Below are 16,117 nucleotides of genomic sequence, written 5' to 3' on the forward strand. Positions count from 1 at the left end.
ATTGTGACTTGTCAATCTGAGATCAGTTTCGACATTTATATTACAGCTGAAATGCCTTTTGATTTACTAATGATAATTTCTGTACATATACCCTAAGGACGTCTTATTTGGGTGGAGGTCTCTACTCAAACGACTTATCAGCTAGAGTTGGGAACTACTAATGAACAGCAATTCTCAAAACCATTCATGGTCTTACTTTACTGGAATATACTGACAACTGCAGAAAACGGCATTTTGCTATGGGGCTTAAAAGCCAAACCAACCCCAATTTCCATGCTGAGCTGTCTTCGTGAGAAAGCCTCTTTAATTTACTGCAGATTTCCCTTATAATGCGAAAGTAAATGCAAACATCCCTGAAAGCGAATACATGCTGTATATGTAATTAAACAGATCTCATACCTAATGAGGCTGGGGTACTTACTGTGAACATAAATGCAATCCTCAAATTAAAAAGAGCATTTCATGAGCCCAGCTAGAGGTGCGCTTAAAAAAAGTTCTGATTTTAATAGGCAGGGAAACTATTACAAAGAATTATACAGCCAATCTGACTTGGATTTTCAAAGTGTGTACACCAGTCTCATCAGGTCTAAAAGATCTATTTATTAATGTATATAGGTAGTATTGTCAAATTTCCTGACAGATCCGCTTTAACTACTTCTGATAAGCGGATTGCAATTGAGTGACTGTTATATCAACAGGATTTAATAGGTCATATCGTGCATGTTTGGCAGCATCACAGGCCACATATTTAGAAGATTATCTCAAAATACACTCAACATGCCCCTGCTCTCCAGTCATCCCTTCAGGCATGCGGGAGGCTGAGTGACGGACGTCACTGCACATATCTCCCTTAGACGCTTTCACCTGACACCCCCTTGGCTCGTCACATCTACGCTGTATCCTTGGCATTATACTGACTGGGGGCCGCAGCCACACTACTGTACGTACAGCTCTGCCTGGAGCCCGATTGGGTCCAAAGGTTAGATAAGCTGTAGTGAGACCTCACAGAGTGTTTCATGTGATGGAGAATGCTAGGCAGGATGCCGAACCATGTCCAAAAGAAAAGCAGGGTCACCATCCTATACCGTAACACCTTTTCCCCAAGGTGCTCCTCACTCTGATAACTTACTGCTTGACGCCTCACCAGTCAAGACCTCTGCTTGACTTCAGTGAAGAGAATCTTGTTCAGGTCCAGAGCTATTTATTATTATTTTTGATAGAGCGGAGAGCTTGTTACAGTTGTATCCAACTTAGGCAATGTATTTTATAAACAACACAAGGAATATGTTTTCTACCCAGTAACAAATCATCAGGGTATAGACATGTGCGGCTGCTTTACACCTTAGGCTATGTGCACACGCTGCGGAATGGTGTGCGGATTTTTCCGCACTGATTTTGGTAAATAAGCAGGTAAACTGCACTGCGGATTTGCAGCGGAATTACCGCAGTTTTTGTGTGGATTCCACCTGCGGTTTTACACCTGCGGATTCCTATTGTGGAGCAGGTGTAAACCGCTGCGGAATCTGCACAAAGAATTGACATGCTGCGGAATATAAACCACTGCGTTTCCGCACGTTTTTTTCTGCAGCATGGATTTTGTTTTCCATAGGTTTACATGGTACTGTACACCTCATGGAAAACTGCTGCGGATCCGCAGCGCCAAATCCGCTGCGGATCCGCAGTAAAATCCGCAACGTGTGCACATAGCCTTACCGTCTGGGTGTAAAGAACAGAGTTCCCCTTCACTGACAGCAAGCAGAATCCTGCAAATGAATGGGATCTGAGACACAAAGAAATGGAGCGGAGTCATCAGAAAAATGCAGAACTCGTCATCATACTGGAAAACCCCGATTTATAAGGATATTCCTGAAAAAGTGAAGGTGTCTGCTCAGCCTTCCAAGGTGGCGATGTACAGCGGCCAGGGCGGGCAGGTGTGGCACATGCACTGGCAGTTTTCTACAATAAGACCACTATGCAGATGATCCGGATGCAATCATGGCGAGTACCATGAGACAAACTTAGATACAAGTTGTGGGATCCACTTACCACTCGGCCAGAAAACCGCTCTATCGCCCTCTTGACTTTGCCATAGGTGCCTTTGCCCAGGGTCTCCAGCAGCTCGTACCTGTGCTTCAGGTTGTGCTTGTGATGGTGCCGCTTGACCCCATGCTGTTTGGGTGCCAGCTGTGGGGCGTCTTCCTCCTCTGAAGGTGAATGGGATGGCGAGGACAGGTTCATCTGCTCCACCATGCCCACAGTGCCCTTGTCTGGCCCCTTGTCATCATCGCTGGGCTCCAGCCTGTCCACCTCAGCATCTCCATCCATGTCTCTACTTCACTAGACTGGTCAGAGTGTGGCTAGTGCAGCTGCGCCTGTGGCACATGGACTAGAAAGTGGTCAGCAGCCCCCCATGATGTGTGCCAGGTGGCAGTCCGATGAGAGCTATCACAGGGGAATGGCAGGGCTGCCCATGCCCAGGCGAGCTGTGCCCTACTGCTGCTGCAATTGTTGGTACAGCTCGCTGATGTGCCCGACTCTTCCCACTCACTCAGTACAATGGCCGGGGAGCGGTGAGAGCGAGCCGTGGCCCTGAGGCGGGCAGTGCCTGCTGCCAGGCTGCTGATTCACCTCCCCTAATGCCATGTTCCTCTGCCGCCCTGCCTCTCGCCTAGGTGATGCTCCGGGCAGCGTTACCCGGCTGATGAGAGAGGCCCTTTTCATCCCCTGTTCTCTCCTCTTGTGTGAGGGAAAGCCCATGTGGGTGGAGCGGGCCGTCCTCCTCCTTCTCCCTCACATTCCAGTCAGGGCTGAGCATGGAGCCGGGGTCAGCGAGCAGAGCACAAGCCGCCGGCACGGCTGTGGCTGAGGAGGAGGGAAAGAAGAGCACCCATCGCTTTTATGCGGGTGTGTTCACACTTAGTAGTTACAAGGCTCACTGGGTTTTTTTCTGCTGAGTTTTTGTTAAACGTTTTTCAGCATTGGTGTTTTTCTGCCTTTTTTTGTAATCCATTAAGCAGTAAATAAAGCACTCATCTTTTCTGAGGTGAAAGTGCTGACAAAGCTTCTCAAAAAGGTGTCTTTTTATCCTTCCCATTGACTTACACTGTAAGGTGTGCAGAAAACGCCTGCACAATGGATATGACTTCTTTTACACTTTTATTGCCTTTAATAAGGTATTTGCACACGATCAGTATGCGTATTTATGCAGCGTCCAAGCCTCAGCGTCCGGCTGTTACAGCATCGTGGATTGGATTTCTAGAAATCCCATGTCCACCATGCGGCTCACCCGCGGACACGGACATGTGGCTCGTCTTTCAAGACCGTAGCATGTCATTTTCCCTTGCGGAGATGCTAGAGAAATTCCACAAATAGAATGTATTGGACGCGGGGAATCCGCATAGTTCAGTGAACACATGCGGGTTTACCTGCATTCAATAGATGGTAACGTTTTGGGCCCAGTGAACGTGCAGTGCCCCCAAAGTGCTGTTCCAGATTGTGCCTTAAAGATGTTGAAAAGTCTGAATATATGAACATCAGGTTGTATTTCCATAGAAATGAATAGGAAGATCCTTTTGAGCGCTTTTTACTACGTTTTGTATGAGGGGAGCCAGGCAAAATAAAACAATGATGTCAAAAGACACAGTGTGGACATATCCTCGGGAGGAGAGGATAATCATTGTTCGGGATGAGCGGACCCCTGAATGGTCGCGTTCGGCCAAACTTTAGTCAAAAGTCACATTCAGGTACCAGAACTCTAACCGAACTTGAACCCGACCCCATAGAAGTCAAAGAGGACCCAAACTTTGGTGCTGTAAAATGGCCATAGTTAGGGCTAATGGGCTGCCAAAGGAAGCAGAGTGCCCCCACAGAGTCACTAAAATGGACTTCTGGGAGAAGTCTGTCTTCGAAGTTCAGCATCGGACATTAGGGGTCTAGACGAGCTCAGAACGTTACAGTTCAGGTTTGCTCATCTTTACGCATTATGTGTAGGTCTAATAAATTAAAAGCTGCATATGTTTGTGGAGCGCCCCCACACCGCCGCAGGGCCGAGGGGATACCCGGAGCCGGGCCTCTGGGTCTCAGTCTCGGGGTTGTCACGGTGGCTAGACCCGGTCCGTGGCCCTGTCCGTCAGTGGGGGACGTCCGGTGTAATAGGTGGTAGTAATGGTAGCGGTGGGGTGGTGTAGCGGTTGTGGGGTGTAAGTCGCAGCAAATAACGAGGACACCAGGTTGCAGTCTCTTTACCTCTTTACTGGAGATCTCTGAGTCCTCAGTCCGGAACACGGTTCACCAGGCTACGCAAGTCCGGCCGGTCCAATGGCACCTCCAGAGTTCTCCTCTCAGGTGGAAATCTGTGCCTTCCTTCTAGCGCTATGTGTTGTAGTCCTTCCCTGCTGTGCTTACGGAAAGTAACCCCACAACGGTTGTGTCTGTTTCTTAAGTTCCCTCACAACTCGATTTGATGTTCCTCTGTAATCCACCCCTTCCCTGTATTCAGGTTGGAATGGCACCCGTTTGTCAGGTAGGCCTGGAGTTCTTCCGGGACCCTAGAGTCGCCCCTCTCCCGCAATTGCCCCCCAAGACTTCATAGGTGATATGTGGTAGACAGCCCGCCTAAGACCGACTGTCCTGCCGCTGTTTGGAGTATGGCTTGAAGCTGTATTCTAATCCACTCCCTCGGCGTTCCGGCCACCGGTATTGCGCCTCAGCAGGGTGCTGCCTCTTTCAACAAAACCCCTGCTGGTATTCTCCTTCTGCTTGATCTCGTTTCTCACTCAGCACAATCTATCTCGCTTCTAGTCCTTTCTTGAGTCCCGCCGCTTCCAGGAGCCTGCGCGGACCCGTTACGTTCTTTCAATGCCAAGCCTCTGCCAGGATCCCACCCCTGGCAGAGACCCTACAGTCTCTCCCTTCACAACACCCCCTGCCACAGGGTGTTGCTCCGTTCAATCCCGTCAGCGTTCTCTCTAACTTCCTGCCTGACCCCCAGTTTACCCACTATGGTGGGGAGTGGCCTAATGAATAGCACCCTTAGCTCCCCCCGGAGGCCCAGCTGTGAAACATATTGGTGTCTGTGATACCTGATTGGAGGAACTCCTTCGGTGCCATCGAACGTACCATGGCTCCCCTTAGCGGCGAAGCCACAGTACTGCAACGACCAGAACTCTGGGGCGCTGCACTCCCCCCTGGTTAAACACAGTACTCCGGGACTGGGAAGAAAAACAACAATACAGATTAGTAAACAGACATACAATTTTGTTGAGTGCAAAACAATAAGTATACTTGAACAGGCTTCCCTTTATGGGAGGTGAGGACACTTTTAACGTTACAAACATGGTCAACATTATAAATTACAGGCTATGCATAACTCCTGTTACCCAACCGGGTATTCTACTTAGTGCAAATTCTGGAACAATAAATTAACATTGCCTTTAAGAAACATACACTCTTAGTTTACCAAAGGCCTTCCTATAATCACATTACAGGGCAAGGTAACTTCACATTCTCCTACTTTGAACCTGCAGGACCGCCTGTCCCTATGGCACCAGACCTACTGCCTCTCCTTTCTTTTACAGGACCGCCCCGTTCAGCCAGGGCCTACTGCCTTTCTCTACTATACATGGTATAGACATAACATTCCTTTCGTTTAAAGAACTCTGAGCCAGCTCTACTCGGCTCCTTTAAGGACTCACTCTCTAACCCCTACGGGTTCACTCTCTGTCCTTAGTAACAAAGTAACTTTCAATGGGGACGCGGGGTTTACCTTCTATCCTCACCTTCATTATTACTTCGCTTACTTTCAACTATGCAGACCTCTACTCTACCCCTACGGGCTCTCTGCATCTTTTCTTTCTGCAAAACATTATTTAGATTTCACATTTCAACAAATTCAACACATATAACTTAGCATGTAAAACAGTTACATTTCTTTTCAAAGCATCATTATGGCATTACTGTTCTGCAACAGTATCTCTCTCAAGCTCAGTTTCTCACATCCCCTTTAAGAGGAGACCAAGTCTTTCTAAGGTAGCTCGTCTTCTCAGCCTACCAGCCCATGCAAAGGTTCCGGCATGGTATCTTCGCAAAGTGTCTTTAACTAGAACCGGTAGGAAAGGTATCTTCACAAAGTGTCTTTGGCTCAAACAAATAGGGCAAATATCTTCGCAAAGTGTCTTTGGCTAAAACCAGTAGGGTGCACCTTTAAGAAGGTGCAAACTATTTACAAAGGAAGTTCGAATCATGCACAGTCCATGATTTCTGCAGTTTGTGTAACTTTTGTGCAACAACTTCAGAAAAGGCAAACAAACAAAGAGGATCCCGGGTTAACAGAGGGATCCATTAACCCTGGGCGGGTTTAGCAGCAACTCAAAAGAACAAATAGTAACTATTTACATTTTCATGGTATCGAGGTTTATTCTTCTTCTGGTGGCTTGGGTTCCTGAACCCCGGCCACTGTAGCACGGATACCAGCAGCAAGCTCCACAGGGACCACCTGGTCGCCTGCTGTCTGAATTTGAAGCCTAACTCTGTCGGCAAGTTCAGGAGCTGCTACAAAGCGTACAGTAGAAACAGTAACAAGGTCTGGCAGCCCTGGATGGACCACAGTTGGGGCCACAGGTGCCATTCTCTCAGACTCGTATCGCTGAACTTTCCGGGCACGCCATCCTTGTGTGTTCCAGTGACGGGTATACGTCACCTGATCTCCCTCCCGGAGTGGTTCACCTTCTCGATCACAGCAGGGAGTCTCCACATCATAGCCGGCAACGAAGATGCCAGTAGGTAGACCCGACTCCCAAATGGAACCCCACCCCTTCTTTGGGTGGAATGCCGCCACCGTCCCTCGCCTGACAGCATCCGTCCCATCATAGATCATTTTTTTGCTCTGCAGTTCCCGTTTTTCAACTTCAGTGCGCTGCCCCCAATGCTGGAGCACGCATTGTTTGTATTGATCCCAGGTAAGTATCGCAATAGTGAGACCTTCCATTGGAATCCCATCCTGCTCGACCCAGGGAACATCCCATCGGAACATCACCCCTCCTGGATCCATGTCTATAGGCTCTCCCCACTTGGTTGGCAATGGTGGTAACAACTTCCCCAACGCGCCGGGGGTGAGAACCGCCCGGTCGATTGTAAACGCGGGGTTACTGTTGTGGGGAGGATCGGTCGGGAGAGCAGAACCGTCCAGGGGAGTAGGGGCGCCGCCCATACCTGCGCCTGATGTGGTTCCACCGGCGTTGCTCTGGTCCGTTAACGAGGACACTGGAGTCTGCTGCAGCCCGGACCGGGGCTCCTCCAATGGGATGCTCGGACTCGGCTCCGCTGGCTGTGGTTCCTCCTCCTCTAACTCCGAGGTCGGGATTGGTGGACGTAACTCCGCTGTCGGATCCGCAGGCCTCCGGTCCATCTCCGGTGAAGAAAGGCAGGCCTGAACCGCTTCTTCCTCGCTCAGGCACTCGCCGTTCATCATTGCTGCCTGATAGTCGGTGGCAGTGCATGCACCTAGCTCCGCCATTTCTCCGAGGTCGGGCTTCTCCGTCACCCGCTTCCCGCCGTTGCATATCAAGGGGTGTTTCTCTTCTGCTTTGGGGCAGGTCATTCCTCTGCAGCCAGAAGTGCAGGGGGCGGTAGCCATTTCTCGCGCCACACTGGGAGTCTCCGCCCATAACACGCCCTCCTTCCCCTTGGGTGTAGCAATGGCGGCGCCTTTTGGCGGGAACTTTTGGCGGCTAATGGCGCAGCACAGTCTTACAATAAAGTACAGTCCAAGCACAGTAAATCACAGTCTCTAGGCACACATGACCTGATTCTTCAGGCTTAAGTAGATCCTGTTCGTGATGCCAAGTTTGGAGCGCCCCCACACCGCCGCAGGGCCGAGGGGATACCCGGAGCCGGGCCTCTGGGTCTCAGTCTCGGGGTTGTCACGGTGGCTAGACCCGGTCCGTGGCCCTGTCCGTCAGTGGGGGACGTCCGGTGTAATAGGTGGTAGTAATGGTAGCGGTGGGGTGGTGTAGCGGTTGTGGGGTGTAAGTCGCAGCAAATAACGAGGACACCAGGTTGCAGTCTCTTTACCTCTTTACTGGAGATCTCTGAGTCCTCAGTCCGGAACACGGTTCACCAGGCTACGCAAGTCCGGCCGGTCCAATGGCACCTCCAGAGTTCTCCTCTCAGGTGGAAATCTGTGCCTTCCTTCTAGCGCTATGTGTTGTAGTCCTTCCCTGCTGTGCTTACGGAAAGTAACCCCACAACGGTTGTGTCTGTTTCTTAAGTTCCCTCACAACTCGATTTGATGTTCCTCTGTAATCCACCCCTTCCCTGTATTCAGGTTGGAATGGCACCCGTTTGTCAGGTAGGCCTGGAGTTCTTCCGGGACCCTAGAGTCGTCCCTCTCCCGCAATTGCCCCCCAAGACTTCATAGGTGATATGTGGTAGACAGCCCGCCTAAGACCGACTGTCCTGCCGCTGTTTGGAGTATGGCTTGAAGCTGTATTCTAATCCACTCCCTCGGCGTTCCGGCCACCGGTATTGCGCCTCAGCAGGGTGCTGCCTCTTTCAACAAAACCCCTGCTGGTATTCTCCTTCTGCTTGATCTCGTTTCTCACTCAGCACAATCTATCTCGCTTCTAGTCCTTTCTTGAGTCCCGCCGCTTCCAGGAGCCTGCGCGGACCCGTTACGTTCTTTCAATGCCAAGCCTCTGCCAGGATCCCACCCCTGGCAGAGACCCTACAGTCTCTCCCTTCACAACACCCCCTGCCACAGGGTGTTGCTCCGTTCAAACCCGTCAGCGTTCTCTCTAACTTCCTGCCTGACCCCCAGTTTACCCACTATGGTGGGGAGTGGCCTAATGAATAGCACCCTTAGCTCCCCCCGGAGGCCCAGCTGTGAAACATATTGGTGTCTGTGATACCTGATTGGAGGAACTCCTTCGGTGCCATCGAACGTACCATGGCTCCCCTTAGCGGCGAAGCCACAGTACTGCAACGACCAGAACTCTGGGGCGCTGCACTTGTACAGTCACTACGAGCAGATGTAAATTTTCAACATAAATTTCTCTGGGGTCTAAGGGGTAACGTTTCTCCTTATGGAGAGTGACATACCAGCTGGCTTGTCAAGGTAAGGAGGCTTATTCGCCATGCAATGCTCCTCTGGGAAATTTGGGAATTTCCCAGAGGAGCATTGCACGGCGAATAAGCCTCCTTACCTTGACAAGCCAGCTGGTATGTCACTCTCCATAAGGAGAAACGTTACCCCTAAGGGTACGTGTCCACGTTCAGGATGGCCGGCGGTATCGTCGGAGCGGCAAACCCGCTCAGCGCTAAGCCCCGCCCCCTTCTGGGACGGGATGATGCCGGATGTGTTCATTGTACACATCCGGGATCATCGCACCCCTCGCATAGGGCCCTGTGTTATTCATTGCGGCGGCGCAGCATCGCCGCAAGGAACACGGACATGCTGCGATCTTAAAAGACGCGCAGCATGTCCGGAGTCGCAGGGACGACGGATGCGTGAATCCCCTCCACTATGCTGGAACATCTGGACGCTGCGTGTTTGACGCTGCGGCCCCACGCAGCGTCAAACACGCAGCGTTTCCTGAACGTGGACACATACCCTTAGACCCCAGTCCAGAGCCTCTCACCTAGCCAAATCAGTTCTCACACTGACGAGGGCCAACAGCCCGAAACACCGTGTCTGCGAATTGAGATACTGATTTGGCTTTTATCCTAAGTCATACTGCACGACTCGTTAAAGGGTTGATTGTGACTTGTAGGATCGCTACTTCCAACAGGTGGCGCTATAGAGTTAAGTCCTCTTTTTCTCAGAAGAGGCAATTTGCATATGTCATTTCTCTTTAACTTTGCCTTATACATTTGGCATAAACCTTGTCTCATGGAGAATTTTTTTTCTGCCTATTTTAAAATTTGGCGTGTGAATAGAAAAAAGTGCAAAAGACATCTCGGGTATAATTGGGATATCCTGCGGACAATCTTAATATATACTGTACTTACCTTGTAATGTCTTCACATCCTGTTCCGTTCAGATGTGTCCGGATCTCAGAGTTCCAAGCGGCGGAAGTTCACCGATCTCCTAATTGGGACACCCAAGTGATGGGTGTCTCAATATGGAAACTGATGGTGTTACCAGCCTCTTGCGCGGTACCACCAGCGGAACACTGTCACACTACACACACACACACTGTATACGGGGTATGCATCACACACACAAACACACACTGTATATGCCGTACGCCCCCCCACACACACACTGCATACGCCGTGTGCCTCACACACACACACACTGTATACGCCGTACGCAGCCTCTTGCGTGGTACCACCAGCGGAACACCATCACGAACACGCCGCCGCCGAGATCAGCCGAATGATTCACTTACCGCTGCCATCTTTATACAGGAGGAGCGCAGGCACAGTTTTATTGTGACCACCACTACTTGTCTGCACAAAGATGGCAGCGATCTAATTTACTGCGCCTGTGCGAACTCCCTGCAGGCGCAATGAATCATTCAGCTGATCCTGGCAGCAGATGCATGACGTGTCTACAGGCAGAGGAAGCTGGAGCGCCCGCCAGGGCAGCGGGGTACTCGGTACCGGGTCCGGTCACTCTTAAAGGGAATGTCATGGTGGCTGCGACCCGGCCCGTAGCCCTGGATGCCCAATTAAAGGGAAAGGTCTTTAAGGAGATTTGTGAATAAAGTCTATTGTTCATGACGCCACCTGTGGTGTTCGGTCAGTGGGGACCGACGCTGCTTAAAGGGGTCCTCTGGGGTGATGTTATGCAGAAAGATGGTTACGCTTCCCACAGGTGAAACGGGGTCACCAGTGCTTCCCAAGTGTAGGGCACCGGTGGTGTGGTGGATGGTATGGCAAAGATCGAGGACACAGGTTTGCAGTCTTTACCTGGTTTACTGATGGTAATAGTCCTCAGTCCAGGATATCAAGTGCAGGGTAGCCGTGGTCCAGCCGGCTTGGAGGCAATAGGAGATCCCTCTCCCAGGTGAGGTCCATAAGGCTTTCCTACTTGCGTTATTTAGTTGATTAGGTCCCTGCCGCTTGAAGCTTATTGCAAGTCCCCTCTCTCCTGTCCTAAGACAGATGTCTGTACGATAGGCAGTTCGAGCCTGTTTATAGGGTCTCTATCATGACTCGGGCTCTAAGGTTACTGCTTCACCTCAGACTTGATGCAGGCAATTGATATACAGTCCTATGCCCTCCAGTTCTGCCGTGCGTCCAGGAGAACAACACGACCTCGGGCTCCCGGTACCTGGCTTCTACGCTCTGGCTCCTAGGGTGTCCTTCCACTCTTCCCCTGCTGAGACTCTTCCTCCTCTGTGCTTCTTCCCTCTAAGCTCCTTCACTATTCAACTCTCCTTCAGATTCTCCCTCTTTCCAGGGGTAGTAGCTCCCTCATGGCTGCTCGGCCCCTACACCTGCTCCAGACATCCTTCTGCTCTCCTCTCTCAGACTCCCTCTGACTGACTGGCTCCTCCTTCAGACCAGGATACATAAAGTGTAAGGAAGCTCCCCTGAATCCGGGTCCTGATCTCCCCCTCCTGGCCTAGAGTCAGATGTGTTGAATGTGAGTGCCTTACCTGATAGAATCTCCCTTGCCTCCAAGCATGACATCACCCTCCCCGAAAGGAAGGCAACATCACTGCAACAACCGGTCACTTGGGGTGTTGCAAAGCCGGTCATATTAAAGAGGTTTTCCCATGAACGAAAGTTCTTTTTAAAAATTGTCTGTGTCTGACCATGTACGGAGCATGCCACATCTCCTGGGCAGCGGAGAAGGCAAAAGACAATACTGATAATTCAGCAGGGGATCACAGAGGATTCATTTTGTCAGGTAAAATATTTCACTGACTGTTTTTAAGCAATATTTTACCAGTATTGTCTTGGAGGGGAGCACTAGAAGGAGAGAGACAGCAGAGAAGGGGGATAGCACTTGGGGTAGACAGGTCAAAGGAGAGAGCACAGACGGGAGAAGTCAGCACATGGGGAAAGAGAGAGTGGATAGGTGGGTGAGCACATGGGGGGAGAGAGATTCTCAACGCTGTAAAGCCTGCCCCCATCGCGACATTACCTCCCTCCATCTAGTATTCTATATGGGGCTCCATCAGTTGCATTAACCTAGCGAATGAGCGCTGATCGACTTGTTATATTGTCAATCGGCACATATGGGAAGAAATCTGCCTGTGTAAATCTACATTTAAGCCATGTTAAAGAGACCTCCCAACTTGGGCATTAACCCCTTCCCGACCCATGACGCCACGTAGGCGTCATGAAAACCCGTGCCAATCCGACCCATGACGCCTATGTGGCGTCATGGAATGATCGCGTCGCTGCAGAGCAGGTGAAAGGGTTAACTCCGATTTCACCCGTTCTGCAGGGACAGGGGGAGTGGTACTTCAGCCCAGGGGGGGTGGCTTCACCCCCCCATGGCTACGATCGCTCTGATTGGCTGTTGAAAGTGAAACTGCCAATCAGAGCGATTTGTAATATTTCACCTAAAAAACTGGTGAAATATTACAATCCAGCCATGGCCGATGCTGCAATATCATCGGCCATGGCTGGAAAACCTGAAGTGACCCCCCCCCACCCCACCGATCGCCCCCCCCCCAGTGCTCCGTTATGGGGTCCGGTCCCCTCCGTCCTGTGCTCCGCTCCCCCGTCCTCCTGCCCGCTCCCCCCCTGCTCCTATGTCACCCCCCCGTGCTCCGACGCCCCCCCCGTGCCCCGATCTCCCCCCCCTTATACTTACCGAGGCTCCCGGTCCCCGTCCGTCTCCATCATGGGCGCCGCCATCTTCCAAAATGGCGGGCGCATGCTCAGTGCGCCCGCCGAATCTGCCGGCCGGCAGATTCATTACAAAGTACATTTTGATTGCTGTGGTAGGTTCTATCACAGCAATCAAAATAAAAAAAATAATAAATAACCCCCCCCCCCCCTTTATCACCCCCATAGGTAGGGACAATAATAAAATAAAGAAAATATTTTTTTTTCTTTTTCCACTAGGGTTAGGGTTAGAACTAGGGTTAAAACTAGGGGTAGGGTTAGGGTTAGGGGTAGGGTTAGGGTTACGGGTAGGGTTAGGGTTAGGGGTAGGGTTAGGGTTATGGCATGTGCACACAGTGCGGATTTGGCTGCGGATCCGCAGCGGATTGGCCACGGATCCGCAGCGGATTGGCCGCGGATCCGCAGCGGATTGGCCGCTGCGAATTCGTAGCAGTTTTCCATCAGGTTTACAGTACCATGTACACCTATGGAAAACCAAATCCGCTGTGCCCATGGTGCGGAAAATTCCGTGCAGAAACGCTGCGTTGTTTTTTCCGCAGCATGTCAATTCTTCGTGCGGATTCCGCAGCGTTTTACACCTGTTCCTCAATAGGAATCCGCAGGTGAAATCCGCACAAAAAAACACTGGAAATCTGCTGTAAATCCGCAGGTAAAACGCAGTGCCTTTTACCTGCAGATTTTTCAAAAATCGTGCGGAAAAATCTCACACGAATCCGCAACGTGGGCACATAGCCTTAGGGTTAGGGTTGGAATTAGAGTTAGGGTTGGAATTAGGGCTAGGGTTGGAAATAGGGTTAAGATTAGGCTTGTGGTTAGGGTTACGGATAGGGTTAGGGGTGCGTTGGGGTTACAGTTGTGGTTAGGGTTGGGATTAGGGTTAGGGTTGGGATTAGGGTTAGGATTAGGGTTGGAATTAGGGTTACGGGTGTGTTGCGGTTAGGGTTGTGGTTAGGGGTGTGTTGGGGTTAGGGTTGTGATTAGGGTTATGGCTACAGTTGGGATTAGGATTAGGGGTGTGTTGGGGTTAGTGTTGAAGTTAGAATTGAGGGGTTTCCACTGTTTAGGCACATCAGGGGTCTCCAAACGCAACATGGCGCCACCATTGATTCCAGCCAATCTTGCGTTCAAAAAGTCAAATGGTGCTCCCTCCCTTCCAAGCCCCGACGTGCGCCCAAACAGTGGTTTACCCCCACATTTGGGGTACCAGCGTACTCAGGACAAACTGGGCAACAACTGTTGGGGTCCAATTTCTCCTGTTACCCTTGCAAAAATAAAAAATTACTTGCTAAAACATAATTTTTGAGGAAAGAACAATTATTTTTTATTTTCACGGCTCTGCGTTATAAACTTCTGTGAAGCACTTGGGGGTTGAAAGTGGTCACCACACATCTAGATAAGTTCCTTCGGGGGTCTAGTTTCCAAAATGGGGTCACTTGTGGGGTGTTTCTACTGTTTAGGCACATCAGGGGCTCTGCAAATGCAACGTGATGCCCGCAGACCATTCCATCAAAGTCTGCATTTCAAATGTCACTACTTCCCTTCCGAGCCCTGACGTGTGCCCAAACAGTGGTTTACCCCCACATATGGGGTACCAGCACACTCACAACAAACTGGGCAACAAATATTGGGGCCCAATTTCTCCTGTTACCCTTGTGAAAATAAAAAATTGCTTGCTAAAACATCTTTTTTGAGGAAAGAAAAATGATTTTTTATTTTCACTGCTCTGCGTTGTAAACTTCTGTGAAGCACTTGGGGGTTGATCGTGCTCACCACACATCTAGATAAGTTCCTTGGGGGGTCTAGTTTCCAAAATGGGGTCACTTGTGGGGGGTTTCTACTGTTTAGGCATATCAGGGGCTCTGCAAACGTAACATGATGCCCGCAGACCATTCCATCAAAGTCTGCATTCCAAAACGTCACTACTTCCCTTCCGACCCCCGGCATGTGCCCAAACAGTGGTTTACCCCCAAATATGGGGTATCCGCGTACTCAGGAGAAACTGGACAACAACTTTTGGGTCTAATTTCTCCTGTTACTCTTGCAAAAATAAAAAATTCTGGGCTAAAAAAATATTTTTGAGGAAAGGAAACACATTTATTATTTTCACGGCTCTGAGTTATAAACTTCTGTGAAGCACTTGGGGGTTCAAAGTGCTCACCACACATCTAGATAAGTTCCCTTGGGGGTCTAGTTTCCAAAATGGAGTCACTTGTGGGGAGTTCCTACTGTTTAGGCACATCAGGGGCTCTGCAAAAGCAACCTGACGCCCGCAGAGCATTCCATCAAAGTCTGCATTTCAAAACGTCACTACTTCCCTTCCGAACCCCGACGTGTGCCAAAACAGTCGTTTACCCCCACATATGGGGTATCAGCGTACTCAGGAGAAACTGGACAACAACTTTTGGGGTCCAATTTCTCCTGTTACCCTTGGGAAAATAAAAAATTGTGGGCTAAAAAATCATTTTTGAGAAAAGAAAAATTATTTTTTATTTTCATGGCTCTGCGTTATAAACTTCTGTGAAGCACTTGGGGGTTCAAAGTGCTCACCACACATCTAGGTTAGTTCCTTGGGAGGTCTAGTTTCCAAAATGGGGTCACTTGTGCGGGAGCTCCAATGTTTAGGCACACAAGGGCTCTCCAAACGCGACATGGTGTCCGCTAATGATTGGAGCTAATTTTCCATTCAAAAAGCCAAATGGCGTGCCTTCCCTTCCGAGCCCTGCCGTGCGCCCAAAGAGTGGTTTACCCCCACATATGGGGTATCATCGTACTCAGGACAAACTGGACAACAACATTTGGGGTCCGATTTCTCCTATTACCCTTGGGAAAATAAAAAATTCTGGGCTAAAAATCATTTTTGAGGAAAGAAAAATTATTTTTTATTTTCACGTCTCTGCGTTATAAACTTCTGTGAAGCACCTGGGGGTTATAAGTGCTCACTATGCATCTAGATAAGTTCCTTGGGGGGTCTAGTTTCCAAAATGGGGTCACTTGTAGGGGATCTCCAATGTTTAGGCACACAGGGGCTCTCCAAACGCGACATGGTGTCCGCTAACGATTGGAGCTAATTTTCCATTCAAAAAGTCAAATGGCACGCCTCCCCTTCCGAGCCTTGCTGTGCACCCAAACAGTGGTTTACCCCCACATATGAGGTATCGGCGTACTCAGGAGAAATTGCCCAACAAATTTTAGGATCCATTTTATCCTGTTGCCCATGTGAAAATGAAAGAATTGAGGCTAAAAGAAATTTTGTGTGAAAAAAAAGTACTTTTTCATTTTTGCGGATCAATTTGTGAAGCACCTGGGGGTT

The 16,117-nt window shown here is 50.0% G+C and overlaps 1 protein-coding gene across 1 annotated transcript in view; it reads right to left on the reverse strand.

Annotated features, from left to right (window-relative positions):
• The window catches only part of NUAK1 (NUAK family kinase 1), a 122,149-nt gene extending 119,343 nt beyond the window's left edge, over window positions 1-2,806 (reverse strand). The window contains exon 1 of the mRNA XM_077265508.1: window positions 2,047-2,806. Within this exon, the coding sequence (XP_077121623.1) occupies window positions 2,047-2,325 (279 nt within the window). The 5' untranslated portion in view covers window positions 2,326-2,806. The remainder of the gene's footprint in view (window positions 1-2,046) is intronic.
• Window positions 2,807-16,117: the final 13,311 nt, after the last annotated feature.

The sequence above is a fragment of the Ranitomeya variabilis genome, chromosome 5 (assembly GCF_051348905.1).
Source record: "Ranitomeya variabilis isolate aRanVar5 chromosome 5, aRanVar5.hap1, whole genome shotgun sequence".
NCBI classification, from domain to species: Eukaryota; Metazoa; Chordata; class Amphibia; order Anura; family Dendrobatidae; genus Ranitomeya; species Ranitomeya variabilis.